Source organism: Sander lucioperca, chromosome 9 (assembly GCF_008315115.2).
Source record: "Sander lucioperca isolate FBNREF2018 chromosome 9, SLUC_FBN_1.2, whole genome shotgun sequence".
In the NCBI taxonomy this organism is placed as follows: domain Eukaryota; kingdom Metazoa; phylum Chordata; class Actinopteri; order Perciformes; family Percidae; genus Sander; species Sander lucioperca.
In genome coordinates this window covers 5,165,899-5,186,667 of record NC_050181.1, presented here as the reverse complement: position 1 = coordinate 5,186,667, position 20,769 = coordinate 5,165,899, and the positions used below count along the sequence as shown (strand labels likewise).

The 20,769-nt window shown below is 39.4% G+C and overlaps 1 protein-coding gene across 15 annotated transcripts in view; it reads left to right on the top strand.

Moving 5' to 3' along the window:
- The window catches only part of LOC116045857 (receptor-type tyrosine-protein phosphatase mu), a 157,913-nt gene that overhangs the window by 24,761 nt on the left and 112,383 nt on the right, over window positions 1-20,769 (top strand). For all 15 annotated transcript variants that reach the window (XM_031293787.2, XM_031293799.2, XM_031293798.2 and 12 more), the window contains exon 2: window positions 14,713-14,835. In XM_031293787.2, the coding sequence (XP_031149647.1) occupies window positions 14,713-14,835 (123 nt within the window). The remainder of the gene's footprint in view (window positions 1-14,712; window positions 14,836-20,769) is intronic.

Here is a 20,769-nt window from a genome sequence, read left to right as displayed (position 1 = left end):
AAACCACGCCTGTAGCTGCCCGTCTTGATTTTGGTGATATTGCGAGAATCCAGCTGCCTTGCATGGTAACATTCTGTCAATATAAGGTTTGCACGATATATCGGCAAACACATCAGTAACATTCCATGTCCCGTGTCTTGCTTGCTACCTGCTTGTTAAAGAAAGTGAAGGGTTTTGATTAGGGCTGTCAAAATAAACGTGTTCATTTCGATTAATTAATCTGAGAAAAAATAACGCAGATTAATCCATTCCAGCCGTTCTAGCCGCCATTGGACTGTAAAATGAAGGAGGGAGACGAGAATGTGCTGCCTGGATCATTAACTGGAACATTTACTTGTAAAAATCTTCTTCCTGCCAACCCTGGCTATCGAAATCTGGTGCCACTGATACGTCTGCACTTCTCTCTGATGCTCTGAAACAGACGATACAGGCAACACAAACACCGCTGCACGGGACGCTAGTTAACACTATACTCGACAGCAGCTAACGTTAGCCTACCGCTAGCTAGTAGCTGGATTAAACACGGTTAAAATGCTGACAGCTAACGCTAAACGGTGTAAAGTTTGACTGTGTTTTAGCCGTCGGAAAAACAACACAGACGGTGCGTTCAATGAAACTGGTAAACTACAGCCTCGTGGTGCATTTTAAGTTATTGTAAATGTCCTTTTCCCACCTGGTGGTTGTTTTTGTCCAACAGCAATTTACCAGTGAAATAAGTTATTGTTATTGTTATACATTATTATTAAATCATTTAATTTTGACCATATGGCCTTAGCATTAAACAAGCCGTTCTTTAATGTCACCAACTGTTGTTTAGTACCCTTTTTTTTCTTTTCTTTTTTTACTTTCTTAAAAAGTATCGGTTCAGGCACCGTTAATTATGTATGCGATTAATTTCGAATAATTAGAGTATGTAATTAATTAGATTAATTTTTTTAATCGATTGACAGCCCTAGTTTTGATATGATTGTCAAAGAAACTTGTTTTATACAGATCATATCGATATCGGTAAATATTGGTTATTGGCCATAACAACAATGTTTATATTGGTTATCATCCCTGGTCAATATATGTACAGTATGTGGCACAAAAAGAAAATACTTTTAACCCGTTTCCAAGTTGAGACTGCATTTCCATATCCAGGTAGCTGGAAATGACTCTTTTTGTAAAACACAATCAAAATATGAATGCGTTATTTCACATAAAAATATAAAATATTGGAAAGACATGTCAATACATACAGTACATAACTGATAATTCGTTTTCAGTTTGGTTAACATTAATATATGTAATTTACACCACAAGAAAAAAGGCGCAACTTGGAAAAAGGGTTAAGAGTCTTTCTTTTTTTTTTATCATGCAGCGGACGGAATTTATTTTTCATCCAGATGGTTAGAAGAGTCATTGAGGATTCTGGAAATATCTTCAGAGCCACGGTAGGTGTTGCGCATGGCTTCGCAGCGAAAGCTTGAATGGAGAGGCCAGAGATTCAAGTAAGCGCTCTAAAAATATTGCGTGTCATCGACGAATGTCTTCTGTTCTTCCTCACTGTGGCATTGCCGGGTAATAATTGTTTGGGGAAAAATCGGATGCATAGCTTTATACATGTGGCATTCTAGTAATGGTGGTGGAAAACGCTGTCCAACATGTTGGTCCAAAATTTCCCATAGATGTTTAGTTGGGTTGAGATCTGGTGACTGTGAAGGCCATATGATTCACAACAATTTTAAACGCACAAACCATTCGGTATTGTGTATGGAAGCAGTTGTGTTCATGTTGTTTTTCATTTTTCATTTATTAAGGTTGTTCCATTTTTAATTTGTTACCTGTCTCGATCTATCTGTCAGTCTGTCTAGTATCTATGTAGTATATTCACGGACATATATAAGCGAGAAAAATGTATGTGCTTCAGTTAGGGTCTGTTTTGTGCTTCTTGGTATTAACATTGAGGACGATGCCCTGTGATTGCGGTCGATTCTTCAGCAGCCCTAAGCTGGCAGCTTTTGGTGAGATCGAGCAACCCCCCCCTCCACACCCTCATTGCTCTCTCTCTCTCTCTCTCTCTCTCTCTCTCTCTCTCTCTCTCTCTCTCTCTCTCTCTCTCTCTCTCTCTCTCTCTCCTGCTCTCTCGCTAATCTCACATTGCCTGGAGGTACTCTTGTGTTTTTTGTTCAATTTGTTGATCTATACCGCGGTGAAATTCCATCAAAGGGATAATTTCTTTCACTATTCTGGATTAGCAGCATTTGATGTAAACTTGACTGAACCTGGCATTGGAACCCTTCAGATAAAGAAGCTAATTTCACACGAAGTGAAACTTTTCTGGTTGTTATAGCTTTTGCCATAAATGAGTCATTAAAACATTTTAATGGTTTTTTTTGGTCCAAGTGTCATTAAATATTTTATCGCCTATATTTTAGCATCTTCTGCTGTTTTTTTTATCTTCTCATGGTTATATTCATGACAGCAACAGGCCCTGCAGCATTTGCATGCTGTCCCTTTTGATGTCTGTGACAATTCTGAGACCATGTCAAAATAGCCTAAACATGGCAGCGACTGCTGCAGTGTTGGGGTGTGAAAGAAGGCTTTGGCAGCTCTTCTTGTTTTATGATGGATTTAACTCTTCTGGCCAAACCAATATAGGCCGAAAGGCCTGTGGGGTGGTCAAGCAGACGGCTCAAAGTGATGTTTGACCGGATGAGACGTTTTCCTGTAATATAAGAGGATTGTGAGTATCCTGACCTTTGTGGTCATTCAAATGACACATTTTAGAAAGACCTGAGGGATAAGATGGACAGATTGACAGATGTCACTGTTTTTATGAATGACTGGCCTTAAGGTGCTGCAAATAAAAGTTGATCACAACATTCAAACTATTTTCAGCATATTTCACAATGCTGATTTGTTGAGAGATTCACCTACTATATGGGGAAAATAACAGTGCATTCACTAAATTACACAAGTGACATTTTAAGCTCAGTCAACAAAGTGACCGATGATGACTAACATCTTTTATGTAGCTACTTTAATTCAGGGCAGCAGTTGCTTTGACTGCAGAGACGTATTAAAGCCGGCTACTCAACTATATCAGCATATACAACAGTATGTAATTATGGATACGGAGTCTCGCAGTGTATGTATTCACAGGGCCAAAAAGTGTTTGTGACGCCACATTAAATTGAGAGAATGTAAATGTCACAGAAATGCATCTATTGAGTTACAGTTGCAAGGCAGATACTGCTTTTATCACTTACAGACTTGCTAAAGTTCTTTTTTTCTTTAGATAAATGGCAGATGATTGAGAATGCAGCAGCTTGTGCCCAGAAGAAGAAAGCACACATATCTAATTATGTATTTCTAAGTCCCTTTGTTGCTTGAGTTTTACTTATAGTAAAGAGTTTAAGCTTCTGTTATTGGTTTTCAAATTGCTCAGTGAATTAGCACTTGGAACACATGTCATTTGGCTATTTTAGGCTATGTACAGTATGTTCCTTTTTAGACTTTTCAATTCTTCATTGCTGACATTTTAAGTGTTTCTATGGGCCAGGGCTTTTGTGATTATAGTAGTCAAGGCATCACACTTGACACTTTAAAACAAAATCTTAAAACATCCATTACACCAGTATTCCTATAGTAAATCAGACTAATCTGACCTTTTTAAGTAGACTACCTTTTACATTTTATTCAATTTCAGTTTACTAATTTTGTTATTTGTTATGTCTGTGGTCATAAGTAGACATACATTTAAGTCCTGTGTTCTAAGTTGATGATGATGGTAAGTGTCTTTGAGTTAAAGGTTTTTTAGATGTAGGTGTTTGGTGCTATACTAAATAAGCCTGCTACTAACAATTATTTTCATCATCAAACAATCTGCCAAATATTTTCTCAATCAATCATTATGTAATCATAAAATTTGTTTTTTGGTGTATAAAACATCAGAAAAGACCAAGAAAAAAATAAAATTTCCTAAGCCCGTGGTGACGTCATCAAATGTCTTGTTTTGTCCGATCAAAGACATAATATAAATTAGAGAAAGCAGGAAATCCTCACATTCGAGAGGCTGGAAGCAGAGAATATTTTCTTGAACATAAACTTAATTAATTGAGTATCAAAAAATACATAGTAATAATTTAGAAATTGTAATACTTTTCTTGATAGATTCGTTAATTCATCGGCTAAACTTCAGCTCTAATACTCAAAATATTGGAGAGGAGAAGATATTTTACTTAACTCTATTGCTGCCATTTTTTCTGGTTCTTTTATTATTACACTGAATTAATGAGACTATTTTTGCCTCAATCTGCACATTTGCTCAACTCACTGGACCCTACTTCTGTTTACATTGGCCCTCCTCCATTGTAAATTCCTTCTTTGGTCCAGCTAGAATGTGCTTGCACTATGACTTTATACGGACATTTGTCACACTGTTAATGAAAAAACCTGCAGTGCAATGAGGGATCAGAGAGGTGCTGTGCCTCAGAAGTTTGTGTGCTCTGGACTAATACCTGCGATCATTCACCTGGATGGTACAGTAGCTAGATGGTAATATTCTTTTGCAGGGGACACAATGGAAGGCGGCCGAGATTGGAGGACCAAAGTCTCCCAAAAGAGCACCCTGCAGGAGCTTGACAACCATCTAAAACCTTAAAGGGTTCTCTACTCTCTGTGATGTATTAGGTTTTGATAGGACACTTAAATCTGAAAATAGGTCACGAGCAGCCATACAATAATTGGATTTAAAAATTAATAACATTAATGAGACTCAGGGAATTCCTTTGTTTCCTTGACTTATTCATACCACTTCACTGTCTGAATTTATAACAAACCCGGCTGAGAAGTCTAATTTGTCCCACGTTATTCTGTCACTCACTGCATAGAGGTGACCCGTACATGCATTATCATATTAAAAATGGGTTAACTGCACCGAGTTGTAAGGACCAGATATTGTGTTGTTTTTTAAATCCGATTGAGGCTACTTGAAAGGTAATATGTATTCCTTGAAACTGTGTTGCAATTCAATTGTGAATAATTTATATATTCTCAATATTTACCTTTTTAAAATAGACGTTAATAGGTTGGAAAATCTGTGTGAACTTGCAGCAATGCAGATAAGGCCTTGACCACCGACTTATTTCTGCATCTCAGTCATAGAAAAAAGGATACAAAAAAAAAAGACTGCACCTTGCCAAGAAATAGTCCAGCACATAACCCACCCTGTACAACCACACATATTGTTTATACACTTTTTTTTGTGCGAGAAGTGTGTTAGTGAACTTTAGATGTGTGTTACCTTTGGACAGAGCCAAGCTAGCTCTTTCCTGTCTTTATGCTAAGCTAAGTTAACCGGCTGCTAGCTCCATCTTCATATGGAATGAACAGATATGAGAGTGGTATTCTCATCAACATTTTTAGCAACTCAGACCTTTGGCGGCAGGACTGTAAGAAAATGTTTAGAGAGACTTCAATAAAAAAATCCATCCTGAAACAATAAAGGTGACGGAGACAAAAATAAGATTTTGAAAAGTCCCCAGTGGAAATTACATCCTTGTATGGACAAACCAAAATTTACAATAGTGACAAAACAATGGCACGTGGCAGGAATTAAGTGTAGCATAGAAGATTTAAAATCATTCTTCAAGATGGCACCTAATTTGATTATAGCTTTTGGCTTGTCCGACTGTAGTACCAATTGGATCAGTGCATCCCTAATTAGAAACAGACTGATGGCCAATCAACTGTGATTCTGGACATAATTTTGACACCGTGGAAATGGACTATAATGCCAGTTGCATAAATGTCGTTATGCCACAGAGACCAAATCATGTGGGTGATATTGTTAGCTACTTTTAACAGGAGAAATGTCATGGATAATGCTGTTGGTGATCTTTATTAGTATAATTATCTACATTGTCTTAAAATGTCATGGCTATAAGGACTGGGGCTGTAGTTAATCACATTAAGACTCAGAGATTCCTCCCACTTGTTTTGAGATTTACACTGACCAGTCTGCAGACGCTCCTGCTGCCAAGCACAACAAGAGCTCGGCCCACGCAGTAAATTTGAAAAGAGGGGCTTGTATGCCTCATGCCTTCCATGTTGGCTCTCCCCGACCCAGGAGGATTAAACCTGGCCACGGGGTTTTTCTTTCAGCTAGCTGATTTATTGGGCTTCAGCAGAGAAACAAAGGGTCTGAATGTGTTTTGAAGTGTGCAGGTGAAGATCCTAAGACGGCACTTCAATCCACTAGGATTGAAATCTCTTCAGCCACACCTGTCAAGGCAACGTTCAGATCCACACGGTAACCTTTCACCTGGCCTGGAATCCACCTTCCACCTGTGCACCATCTGCACAAGTGTTGGTCAGACTTTCCAAGCTCGACGAGGCTGTGTGTGGCGGGGGACTAAACACACTGCATATGTGATTGACGATATGTCATGACACAAAAGCAAAGTAATTATATTTCATCAAGCTGATAATTCTTCCTGAACGCGCAAGCTTTGCCTCGTGGCCTAGATTTTCTCTCCTTCTCAAGAGGGATTGATTCAACCTTTCTTCTATTCTTTTACATTTTCTAATTAGCTTTAGTGATTTCTTAATTCTTTGACATTCAACCTTGAATTATTCCCTCCTCCACACATAAAAACAAGCATTTGTTTCAGTTCTGGAAAACCAACAAAGCATGGTAATGTTCTTGTTTATTCCATGATCAAACATAATTATTCTCTCCTCTGGGGGAAACCTCCCTTTGGGCTCATTTCTGGCATTGTTACTTGCATGTTTGACAAATTAGACTGAGAAACTCTGGGAGAAGGGGGGGGGGGGGGGGGTAAAGTTACTGATACTGACCTTAGCATTTCATCCCTTCTTTGTTACACTCAGGCAGAATTCAAAGGTTTGCTGACTTAGCAGGTTTTTGGTAGGATTGAAGGGGTTCAGTCTGAAGGGTCATCCACTGTGGGATGGGGATGTTGTTTTTCTATTGGAGTGAGCCAGTGGGGTTTTAGCATTGAGCACAGGCTGGGCTCTCATTCCATTTTCTCTTGCTGAAGGCTCCCTATCCAGGTGTGGATCTATTTTCCATCGGAAACTAGGGAGTTTTCTTCTCTCTTATATTGTCTTTCATTGATTGAAGCTCAGGCCAGAGGCCCATCACACCTGGATCAAATGTGAAACCACGCTGAGGAAGTCTTTTAGTAGTGGTGCACAATTAGGAAAATGTCACGATTCAATATCGATTTTCAGGCTCAAGATTCGATTCAAAAACGATTCTCGATTTAAAAAAAAAACAAAAAAAAAAACAAAGATTCACAGTATGTAAATTAAGTTACTTTTCCCATGTGATTGCAGTAGACATACAATAAAAAAAAAAAAAAAAAAATGAATCGATTTTTGGAATTCTATGAATCGATTTTGAATCGGTAGAGCTTGAATCACGTTTCGAATGTGAATAAATTTTTTTTCACACCCCTGTCTTTTAGTATTGAGCTAGTACTGTGTTTTTTGAATCATTGCAGAGGGTTAATTCCACTTTAAACCATCTTCACGAGTTGATTCTGCAGCACAGGATGCGCATCAACAAAAGCAAGACATTCAGACACAGCAGGATGTTTTGTTTTTTGATTTAGACGAGCAAATTCTAAGCATTTTTCTCCGCTTTTCCTCACCTCGCTGATCAAAATGCATCTTCTCCTTGGTGCATTTTTTTTAAACTTGTGCAACAAATAAACAGGGATTTTAATAGAGCGCCTTTCTTGCTCAGTCACCAAACCATTTCTGGGGGCATGTTAAACAAGCCTATTTCGCTCCAACCTTCAGTGTATCAACAGGCATTAGGCTGAATAGGAAACAGCCGTATTTTCTCTCTCTCTGGAGGGTAGAGGCACTGAGACAGGCTGTAGCTCTCTTTGTGGATAGAGACCAGAATGAGGATGCTGGGAACAATAGGAGGAGAAGCCATTGTTAACCAGCCTTGTTGCTGTCAAGTCAGAGTCAGAATGCGCCTGAGCCACCTCTCTTCAAACTAAACACTGAGCACAGCAGGTGGTTTTCCCTCAGTCTTCAGAAATTGGTTTAATCTGATTTTCAACATTTGGATCTCTACTGCTTTTTAGTGTAAATAAGCCTCTGACTACATTATTTGACCTTACTGTACCATCCCTGAACAATTCTGGCAATCTGGGATTCAAAATGGACCTCTGCTAAGAGAAATATTAGCATAATGTTTGGTGTTATCACCACAGGATACTTCTGCAGTCAGACCCAAAGTCCTCATTTTTATTGCTTAGAGAAAAATGACAAGGATCTTCCATGTCTCTGAGTTAGATTCCATATTTATCTTAATTGGTGCCTGGCAGGTGATACAGAAAGGGGATGGATTTGTAGTCATTTACTGAAAGTTCTTGACAGGTGCAGTGTAAGAGAACGTCAAGCCCTGCGCTGGCACACACAGCTTGAAGCTTGAAATTCATCTGTCAAAATTTAGCATATCTAAGGAGAAGTCTGCCTGTCATCTTCGATGCACATCTAACCATGCACAAGGGTTGATTTGATCAGGAAATATGTCGTACTCCTGATGTAAAGCGCATTCGTCAAGTTGATATTTGGTCGACAAGACAAAAAAAGCCCTGGAAAGGCAAAGAGGTTTCTATAACGAGATGGTTTTGAGCTGCACATAGTGCCAGAGGGTTTTCAACAAAAAAAAATGAATTTGTGCACAATATTTTTCAAATCAAAATCTTCATAGCTTCATACATCAGAAATATTCCACCATTTTAACTTACAAATGCGATGTTGCCTTTTTGCCCTGATTTTGTTCCGTCACACTAGATGCGATTTGTCGGTTTTGTTTTGCAAAACATTGCTGACAAGTGCAGGGCTCAGCCAGGCAGATTATCAGTGAAAATCTCCACTCCAACTTCGTTATTTTCCCTCGAATCAATGTGGTGAACAGCAAGTGATTGATAATGATATTGAGATTGATTGTCTAAATCCCTTCCCTCAGTTCAAAGTCCCCCAACAGATAGTGTATATATACATGCAATTCAGTTCAGAGATAGGACTTGGCAGGAGCTGCCAATAGATAAGTGAAATAGGGCCAGAGTGAAAAGACCTATCAGTCCATAAGGGGCTTAGCTGCAGGATTCTGAAGCTCTAAACTGGCGGTGTTGGAGGGAGATAGTCGACATTGGTTTTAAATTACCCAAGATTGCCTTGTGGTTTCAGTCTGCAGGGACGCCAGCAGGCAAGATGTTTGTTAAAACAAGTGCAGACATTGAGGCAGATTGGGGCAAAGAGCAGACCTGCGATTTCCTAGCCAGGCAGAGCAGGTTGGAAGGCTGGTAATTGCAGAATTGGCAAAGGGGCTAAGGAGATCTTGCAGCAATGATATCTGCCACTGGGACTGAAGCATTGGCTGGAAAAGGGCTCGGTTTCCTCACTAGGAGGATATTCTATCTGATACCATACAAGCTACAGCACACACCACACTAATTGTACTGTTGTTCATTTGCTTGCTTTGTAATACAGCTTATGCAACTGTCTCAAAATTACTGGGTAGAAAATAACCAATAATTATGTAGTAGCTAGTAATTATTGTAGCCTACAGGTGCACTTGTGGCTTCAGGTGCCAACCATGTTCTGTCTTAAGTTCGTGTTCTGCCTAGAAACTTTGCAGTCTTCTTTCTTTGCATTATGTCCTGTCAAACAAAAGCAAAATCCACAACAACAAAAAAAACCTTTAAGGAATGGTTCAACATTTTGGTAATGCCCTTATTCGCTTGTCATGCTGAGAGACAAATGAGTGACTATCCGTAGTCTCTGTGGGTTGCCTGGCAACCTCATGGTGATAACAAGACTCCGGGAAGTAACTGCGTCAGGCCAAGAAATAGTCCGGTACATAACACCCTGTAAAACCACAACTTGTCATTTTTGCACTTACATTTTTTACGAATTAAATAAACAAGATATAACATATTAATTAGTAAACTTTAGAGCTGCTGGTAGATTGATTTTGTTGCGTCCGGACGGAGCCAGGCTAGCTGTTTGCTCACCATTTTTAGTTGTTACTCTAAGCTAAGCAAACTAGCTTGATATGAGAGGTATCGATTTTCTCATTTATGTCGCGGCAGTTAAACATTTCCCAAAGTGTCTCAAATTATTCCTTTTTAAAAATGTTGAACAAAATTACACAAAGTCAAGGACCAGAAACAACCGTTGGCATCTGATCAGCATCCCTGAATTGTATATTTTGCTTTGAACCTGAGTAATAAAGTCCCCAAACAAACCAATTAGTAATTTCCAAAGTCATTTAATTTCCAATTAGGAAAGCAAGAATCTACAAAATTAAAAGCAATACACAAATGTAATCTTGCAGAGCAATGTCAGTTACAACCTCACCAATGAGCTCTACTCTGAACCAGGGTTATTATAGTAAACCAAAACAGAAATAAGCAGTAAAAAAAACTAAAACTAAACAAATGATATTGCCTGGTTAAAAAAACTAATCAAAATAAAATCAAAATAAATGTAAATTCATTCATTCATTCATTCATTCATTCATTCATTTCATTCATTTTTTAGCTATAATATCGATCCGAAAAAAGGAGATGGTAATCAAAACAAATTGAAAATTCAAAACTATTATAACCTTGCTCTGAACATGTCCAAAAACGTTTATTTTCCATTCAATACATTTTCCACCCCTTCCCAAACTCATTTATTGGCATTCAGAAAGAGAGGACTGTGTGTGAATAGCACTCCACTACAGTACCAAACTTTGACACACACACGCAGCTTTTAATGCTTAAAGTTTACTTTTGTTACAGGTGCAATAACAAAAGGCCTTTTAAGTCTGACTTGAAAATCTTTAGGAGAAATTGGCTCCAGTATTGAGGGGTTGAGGTATTGATTCTGGCCTCTGGCTCAGTTCAGGAAAAGATGGATAGATTTCTTTGAAATGCACTCTGCGTGAGAATATAAAGACTATTGTGTGTTCTCGCTCAGGAATAAATTGTTTCATGACATATCTAGGGCCACCTTTTTAGCTCCAAGCTGCCTGCTTCTCTTGAAAGGGGAATGTTGACAGGGTGGAGCACATTCATCCGTAGTCCAGACTACCCACACCTCATAGAGGCTTTTATTGAAAGTTAAATCTCCTTCAGAGAGTTGGCAGCCTCTCGTTGGGATATCTATTTCAGCAGCTGTCGAGGCTGATTATATGGGGGTTGTGCCACACACTGGCAGCGATATAAACCTCCCACAGAGAGGACTATTATGATGCTATTGATTGATCTGCATGCATGTGTACAATCTCTTGACTCAGAAGCAGCAGTTTGCATTGATGGCATGCAACATGTGATCGCAGATAGATTTTCTTTTTGATTTATGGCACTCACAATGGTGAAGTCACACATTTAGGAAAGCTTGTGGCGCCATGTGATTTCTGTAGAACAAGATGCTTTAATGTGTACCTCAGAACATATCAATAACAAGTTGCAGGCATTATTGGAGAACTTCCCAATACTGAAGTCTGATACCAGCTATATGTCACAATTAATGCAATGCAAATTGATTAATCGTGTTACCCTGTCTTAATGGTCAAAACAGTTATAAAAGCAATGAATGTGGATTGTACTTCAGTGTCGTCAATGGAAAAAGTGGTAAGGGTTTGTTCCACCCACTGTTTTCCAATACCAGATCCATCGAGAATCAAGAAAACATTGTTACCAAGAGACTATACAGTATAATTTGGTTTATAATCACTACAGTACATTCTCTTTTAGAATTGGATTTATAATTACTCTTTTTAAAGTGAAGTGTTTATTTGTCATTGTAACAACTTCTGGCATGATATACTGCTAAACAAGTTAGATTAGGTTGAACTGAAGGTGAGCAGTGGAATAACATATTGGTAATATAAGCAGTATATTTTGCTAACCTCCTACTGTATGCATAACTGAGCAACAAGAGAATCATTAATAGAACAGATCTGTTAATGATGTATTTGAAGGGGATGAAGTTTCGAACTGAAACCTCAACCCACTCATTTCCCTGATTTATTATTAAAGACTGAGTTGACATTTAAAAAATAATTAAACAAGGACTGGGCTCTACTTATTGCATATTCTTTTTGAAGGGTTTTTTTTTTTTGCCCTCAGTGTTAGAAATTCTCCCTCCACTCCCATCACCTAGTGACTCAGAATGCATTTCGCTCCTCGCCAATGCCATCGATTTGAATATCAAACATCGATAAAAGCCACCTCTTTGGGTTTGTTTGAGCTCTGTCATGTAAAAAGGAAGGTGGGCGGCACGGGGCAAAGGATCTTGGAACTATTAAGTCAAAATATTGATGGAACAGAGCCAGTCCCTGTGACGCTGCAGACAAAGACTCATGTTAATGTTCTCCTTGGCAACACAAACATTTTTATTTATGAAGAGAGAAAGTATGAAGAACATGCGCTTTTTCGGCACTGCCTTCAGTTTCACACTGTCAGTGGATGTAGGTGGAGGACAACCACAAGTTTCCCAGTGTTGGCCACAGAACGGCTCCAAATGAAACGTTGAGGGTTAAGAGCCTTGCTTAAAGGCATGTTGATGGAGATTCATGAGGGTTTCTTATTCAGATTTCCTCACCCAGATTCTCAAGATAATATTGGGAATAAGTTTTCGGCCACCTGTTACTGCTGCTTCACATTTAATCAACATTACAGGTTATACAGGCTTTGTACTATGCTGCTATAGGTGGATCTTTTGCTTAACTGCCTCCACAGAATAATGAACTAACTCATACTCAATTATACAACTGCATCGAACAGCTGTTTAGAAATGCTAATGAGCTTAACATAATAGCCCAGAGGAAAAAAACTAATGTATATGGAGGGAAACATAAGAAAGTACGAATACCACAGTGTAGAAATACTCTGATACAAGTAAAAGCCATGCATTCAAAATTTAAAGGATAACTGTTAGCATCAAAATACACAAGTATCAAAAGTAAAAGTACTCATAATTCAGACATTTTGACTTGTCAAAGTAGCCATCGTTAGTTTAATTACTTACACCTATGCTGTTTCTACTGTTACAAAGACCTGTTTGCTAATTAGCTTAACATGTTTTTTATTTGTTTTATTATAGCTAGCTATCTGAGAGCAACACACACACACACACACACACACACACACACACACACACACACACACACACACACACACGCTGGTTAAGACAGTTCAATAGAAAGTTCACTGTTGAGGTTTGACAATTCGGTTTAAGCTAAATTAAGCAGTTTTTGACCACTAGACAGAGAAGAGATACGTCAACTCAAACTGCTCGCAAGTAAGTCTTTGATTCTGGTTTAATGTGCCATCTCTTGAGAATAATATCTCTCTCTTTGTTTTTTGGTTTTGTTCACTGTCACTTGTTAGCTTCTCTCAGCAGGAAACCTAGCTAACAAACAGGCACAGTTGACTAGCTTCTCATACTAACAAGTTGCTTTGGTGATGTGTTGGCTGTAGGAGGACATTTCTGGTCAAGCTCTCATCAATCCCTCAACCTTTTACCTGTGGTACTTTGGCACTCACTCCCTTTTTCCATATCCACCCCCTCAAAAAACAGACAAAGCAGCAAATATATCATTAGCAGCTGCCCTATGGAGCTGGATATTAATTATCCTGTGTTCTCTTCGTTTGGCCACTCATTTGCACGTGTACTGTAAATGTCACTAGAGAGATAAATGGGAAAACAAAAACCCCAGCTCGTAGCCTTTATGCAGCAGAATGTCAGAGGCAGCTTGTAAGAGATGAGATATTGGTTTTGGCCTGGCATGGATTCTGGCTCAAAGGACATTCCCAGAGGCAAATATAATTTGTATGTCATCTGTATTTAGAAACTTATTAGCAATGCACAAGCAAACATTTTCAGATTCAACATTTGGATTCTGGTAAGAAGCAGGATAATAAACAACACATCTGTTATCAACAAAGAACCAATGTAATCATGTATCTGACGCAGCATAATATCAATTTGTCCAATACTTCTCTAAGTCACCTGCCTGCTCTGAAAACAACCTCCCACTGTGTTTTAAAAAAAAAAAAAAAAAAAAAACACTTTATTTTTCATGTTTCACATTTCTTTACTCAGTATGAACTCCTTTCCAGCCACATATTGTTCTGACATGCCTTTTTTGTAGATTTATGAGTGGATTGAAAAGCACTTTGGGGGGAGCTCAACTCTTACATTCTCTGTGTGGCCTTTAAGGTGTGAGGAATAAAGGAGTATTTGTATTAATCGATCACACGCCAAACCTAGTTGAAGCCTGGCCCTAATGGTTGCTTGCTGTCATTTTGCAAGCAGCTTGTAAAAAGGATTAGAGTGGCTCTAACAGAACGGTTCTGTGGCCGGCAAAGAAAATAAATCAATGTATCCCTGATGGTGCTGCAGTTTTGGAACATAATGCCTAACGATGATGGAGTTTGGACACTTCATACTTGTCATTGTGAAATTGGACTGCCGTGTTGCTAATGATGGTAATGTATGTTGTGCCTCGCCTACTACAGTAATCCTTCACTCTGTCTCACTTAAATGCATCTCATTGTCTGGAATATTGCATTATGAATACTGCTGTGGAAAAATAAATAATTTAATTTATATATTCATTCATCTGAACAGCAAATTAATGGAAAACTGTATAACCATATAAATTTCTTCCTTTTGTCACAGGCGATTGTAACTTTGAGAAGCCGCTGGCAGCATGCGGGTACAGCCAAGGCAGAGACGATGACCTTGAGTGGGAGCAGGCCAATACCAGAGAGAAGCCTTCATCAGATCCATGGATGCCCCCAGGTAAGGACGATGACACTGGCTCGTGAAGTGGAGAAATGATGATTCCGTCCCCATGCAGTGAACACCATATCATTGCAGTAGTCTGCACATTTGACACTGTCTGTATTGTGTAAGAAGCAGTATTCTGCGCAGAGCAAATCTTATTTTTTTACATTAAGGAATATTATTTTTGGAATAGAAGGAACCCACTTGTTTGAAAAGGTATTTGAAGACAAAACATCAGATTTTAACATTTTGACCCCATCATACAACACATTTAGAAAGACAATCACAATATGCTACTACTCCATTTTATTACATGACATCCGCCCATGATTAAGAGTATCCTTTAACAAAGTAATATTACTTGGGTCGAGTGGGCAAGCAATACTCACAACTATTATACATAATCCAAACATGCAACTAATTTGACAGAGCATTTGCATGACAAATCTTCATCAGTCATGTTATTTCCACTGAAATCAGATTTGTCTCCGACTGGCCGATTCAGTCTGATGATTTAGGTGTTTACATGCTACTTTTTTCTGATGTAGGATATACGTCTGTCTATAATTGGAATATACTATAAGGCTGCATGTAAATAACCTCATTTTAGTGATTAATAAATATTAATTACAGCTTATATGGACATGCACTAATATTTGGTCTTGTAAGCAAAAACTTAAAAGAGAAGACAACAAAATTACAACACATTCTTCTCTAAAGTTCCAGTACTAGTTTCTTCTTCAGTATTATCAATATGAGATCATGCAACTTCTTCCCACCTAAGTAACTACAACACTACACAGGTTTTTTGGGTCACATTAACTAAGACAAAAGCAACATTTGATATCAAAATACCCAGATCCATTTTAATTAAAGAAGTCTTTTCATCAGCCACAATTTCTAATTCATTAAAATGCTCTCCCAGCATTTTCTGTCTGTCGCACACAATTTGTCTCTTTAATGTTCCATTGATCGCTTTTCATTTGATTTGAAATGCAGAGATATCACCCGCCACCGAGCAGAAGGCACCTAAAGAATCATACTAATGGAATGCGTTTTTTGGTGTTATAACAAAGGTAGTCTTGCAAACTAATGGATATTGTTTTCCTCCCCTATCTGACGCCTAATCTCACAAAGGCTGCATCCCAGATAGATTGCACTGGGCCCCCCCAGTGACAGAGAGGGAATTAATTAGCAGGCCCTCACTAATTTTAAGCAGCCAGTCCTCAGACCAGTTTGTGTATACATCAGAATGAAGTGTGTTGAACCGCCCCAGAGAAATTACTTTCCATGGAGGGGGAAGTGTCTGCTTTTTCTATTGCAATTGATTAATGTCTGGACACATGGAGGCTGGGCAAAGGTTACTGCGAAATCTGGAAAAGCCTTGACCTACAAATTAACACCTCGCGCACAGTCTAAATTTAACATATCTGATTAAAATCCCATGTCTGGTTAAGTGGTGTCCCTGATTGTGCTTCCTAGTCTGAGTACTCTTCAGACAGGCTTGTTTTCTACCTGTGCATCTTGAATCGTGAGTAATTAACAGGTTGCAGCTCTTTCTCCATTTCTCAGTGTGAGCACTCAACCTGCCGTGCAAAATTGTAATCTCTCCTCTTTGACCGCATTGAAAGGGATGTGAAATGTAATGTACTTGACGGCTGAAATTGTTTTAGGGCTGCTGGAGAGGGGGTTGATGGGTAGAAATGCATTTAGGTGAAAGCCACACCAGTGGGAAAGCTATCTCACCTCTGATTGCTGTCTCACTTTCAACCTGTACTTAAGGACATTATCATACTCACAGAACAGATTGTTCCGAACAGAAGGCATCACTACCTCAAACACTTTTGAAATTGGTTGTAGACAGTATCTGTCCAAATAGGAGTGTTCTTAATGTCATTGTGAATGTATTATTTAAATGATGTTTCAAATTTGGCTGAGTTTTCAGAGCAAATCCAATAACCTCCAGAGGTTTAAACATCTAGCTTTCATGTAAACCCATGTAATATCCCTTGGCATTTTGGACAATTCTGCACCTTATGATTTTCATCCAGTGCCAATGTTCAGTGCAATGCGTGAAGTAGTTCCCCCTTAATGTAGTGAGGTGGAAAGTAAGGGTGTAGAGATTTTTTCAGCGTTGGTGTTCTGTCACTGACCTGCAATTATTAACCGTAACCACAATCTTTCCCTAAACTGCTCTAGTTGTCTAAAATCATACCTCAACCATAGTTTATTGCCATGGCTACAATCTTACTCAACCATAACCATATCATAGGTGCCATGCACAGATATTGTAGAAAGCCAGAATTGGCACTGGATGTAAAACAAGATGTCCTTAAATGTAATCAGGAGTTTCGCAGAATTATCCAGCAATGATGTCTGTTGGGTTTAAACGCAAGTATTTGCAATTAGATCCGTAACTGTCACTCAAGTTTTCAATATGACAAAAAAAAAAAAGAAGACAAATTTAGTATGCATTAATATGATGTATATTTTTTTATTAAAAGTTAAAACATTCAGACTTGTAAGGTGCACTCTATTTTCTGCTTGCAAAACGATGTATCAAAGGCTTCTGAAATCAATAGGAACCTGCTGAATTAAGGGCCTGTGTCATTGTGGTACTTGTAGAGAACACACTCATGAGATGCCTTGGGCAGAATTTGATGTAGCCCACTGAGGACTTTCCTTCATGCAAAGCTAATATGGCAACCAAAGACCAAACTGGATTCCATCCCAACATGTAAATTTAAGAGTAGCTAAATGGAAAAGCGAAATGAAACGCAACAAGGAAAACAAGCCCTCTGGTCACAGGAAGAAGAGACCAGCAGTGCCTGAAACTCTTGGTTGTTTACGACAATCCGCTCCCTGCCTAATTACTATGTCTGGATGGAGAGTAGTCTTGTTTATCCCTCCGCACAGCCCTGATTGCATGCTTCGGCTCCTTTAGGGTGGCTCAGCCCAGTTTTGAGGCTCTGCATGTCTGCTTGGGCACTCCCCAGTGAGTTCCCTCTCCCGAGCCAACTGGAGAAACCCCCGGCAGAACTGTCACTGTCAGTCCTGTTGTTACCAACAAGCCTCATTGGTCCTGGACAATGATAATAAAACCATTTGAGCCAAGACAACACTCATTCAGCCTTGGAGAATGGAGCTGGATGCACTTCTGTCAGAGTCCGATGTTGGCTTGGATTGCATATTATTTGAAGAGAAAATTACCACACTTGAATCAAAGAAGTATGTATCAAAACTACAGATTTCTGAGTTTCCACCCTAACTCTCTGTTATACGTTCCCCAACGTGGTGCACTAGTCTCAGAGAAGAATGCATGATGCTGACTTGGAGAGGAAGTTTGCAGTGCTGCGCAGGGTGTCCAGATGCCAATAAAACGGAAGCTGTTTTTAGTGAGCCCCAGCTGGTGCAGAGGCTGCCTCCTCTCTGATGGTGTCATGGATGTTGCCAGCACTAGGCTGCTGCTCCCTGACTCTCCCCTGGGACTCGTTCTCGGGAATAATGGCAAGAGGAGGAGAAAGAAAGTCCTCTAACTGAGATTAATTAAGGTTTTTGTATTATGCTCGGCACAATAGCAAAAGCAGCGCCAGCTAAATGACTTATTGTTGTATTCTTAATGCCTGCTCTAAATATGTTGTGGGAGAGAAATTGAATGTTTTTGTTTCACTGTTGCACAGGGTCTTTGTTTTGATAGCACGTCCTTGGTCGATAATGACACCTAGACAATAGTGAAGGATTGGCAGAATGAGGTTCTTCATAGGCTAACGGTCATCATAGGGTCCTGGTCCTTCTTTCATGCAAATTCAGCTCACTCTTGAACCCAACAGGCTGCCTTTCTTACAGTGTGGCTGCTGCATGTGGATAAGACGGATCATTTTAAAAGTCAAACTGTTCACCTTTTTGACCATTTCAATCAGGAGGTAATGAATAGACAAAGCCCCTCCGCCTTACCTGGACAACCAGCATTGTATGTGCTGTTCAAATGAAAGAGAAGGAGAAGGATAGCCACTTAAAATATGAGAGGAGAGAACACCCACTGACTGAAGGACATCATAAATTTAATCAGAATTTAAATCACATCAGCAAAAGATGGGATTTGCTTTGGAGGAGGGAGGGCCCCTGTCTTCTGAAAATAAGCTAATTGCTTTGGAGACATTCGCAACTTTGTGTGAAAATCACACCTTGCACGGTGTTGGCAAGGTTGTGAGGTTAAGGAGAAAGCCCATTATATGATTAGGGGACGAAACAGAACAGCAAATTACGACATCTTAGCAATTCATGAATTAATTCCTGGGGATGACAGACTGCGATTTTCAATTTAACATGTTTGTGGGGTTAAGAAGCGTACCTTGGTCTGAGCAAACAGGATTGCACCCATTACTACAAACAGGATTATGACAGCACACTGTACTGCCATGATGGAGGACATATTTGCATACTGTATCTTTAGTTTGCATGGTATGTACAATTAAGGCTAATGATGCAGCTAGGTGACTCACATGAACACTTTCTGTTGTTTAATGGGTTTGTATCAGGCAAATGGGCCATTATATAACCCAATTATTGCATTGGAGCACCAATAGTGCGTACTGCATATTAAGATAACATATTAAGCCATTAAGAATTGCTGTTGATTGACACACAGCAAGAAATGATGCTGTCTTGGAACATAATAAGGGTCAGTTGTTCCACCTGACTAAAATGACAGGGCTGAAATGTGTTCCGCATGATGGATGGTTTTGGGTGAATCTGCTTGACACCGTCAAAGAAACCTGGCAGGTCCTTTTTATATGGAGAGCCCAAACTTATTCAGTGATACTTTATCAGGCCCCTTTCATGTTTCAAAGGACACAGGGAAAGTTCTGGGAAATTGAGTGGAGGCCGCGGCCGTTCACATTAACAGCCTAACCCTCACAGCGAGAGCATTTTTGATTGGTGGCAGACAGTGAGAATAGCCCTGTCTTCATTGACATTTCCAAGCGGCAGCCGTGCTTTTCTGCGGCTGTGACCTCTGTGAATTTTATTAGCAAATGAGACCTGGAGGGTTTGGGTTTAAAGAGCTCCCCTTCATTCTGATTTCCCCCACATAATGATTTTCACAGAGTTCAGGACCTGAAGGAGAAATAATGAGCACTAGTCATTATTGCAAATTATATCTTCTGCTCAGACCATCACTCAACTGCTAATTAATCTAAAACCTTCAGCCTATAGACTTTGATGATAAGGATTAGACAGTACCCTATTTGTGTAGACTAAATTATATCAGATTGTATTCCCATTAAGAAGACTTTCCTACCTATTTAAGAAAAGATTAAAAAAACAAAAACAAAGTACAAATGTAGCCACTTAACCAGCTTGGGGTATTTTGCTCCATCATGAATTATTCTGCTCCTGTAACCAGCCCTCTACTGTGCAGTGCATTTATTTAGTTCTTTGGTTTTATTTGTACAGTCAAGTGACTTTAACGAAAGTCATATTTACCTCCACCAAGGAAGTCATGTTTTCGGCTCTGTCTGTCTCTGTCTCTGCAGGATTACAGAAAACTACTGGCTCGATTTTCATGAAACTGTGTGACAGGGTGTAGCATGGGCAAAGGAAGAACCCATTAAGGGCATGGTCACACGTACGTGAATGCAGGCGAGTGACCATCGCCTGCCAAGGTTAGACACAGCAACAATCAACGTCTCTCTCTGTCTTGGCTTAATCAGCTGGGATAGCCGGTCTACCACACACACTGCTTTGCTATTAGTTGAGGCTACGAACTTCGCTGGACGTAAATGTTTTATTCGCCCCTTCACTAGCATAGCATGGAAGTGAACGGAAGGCGGCTAATCGTTGATGTTAATTTCACACGTTTGATTGTGCCTTAAATTTTGGAGCGTAACCGAACTCACTTGAACTCCCCTCTCACATGAGACTGTATTGCAGCAAATGAGCGACGTAGGA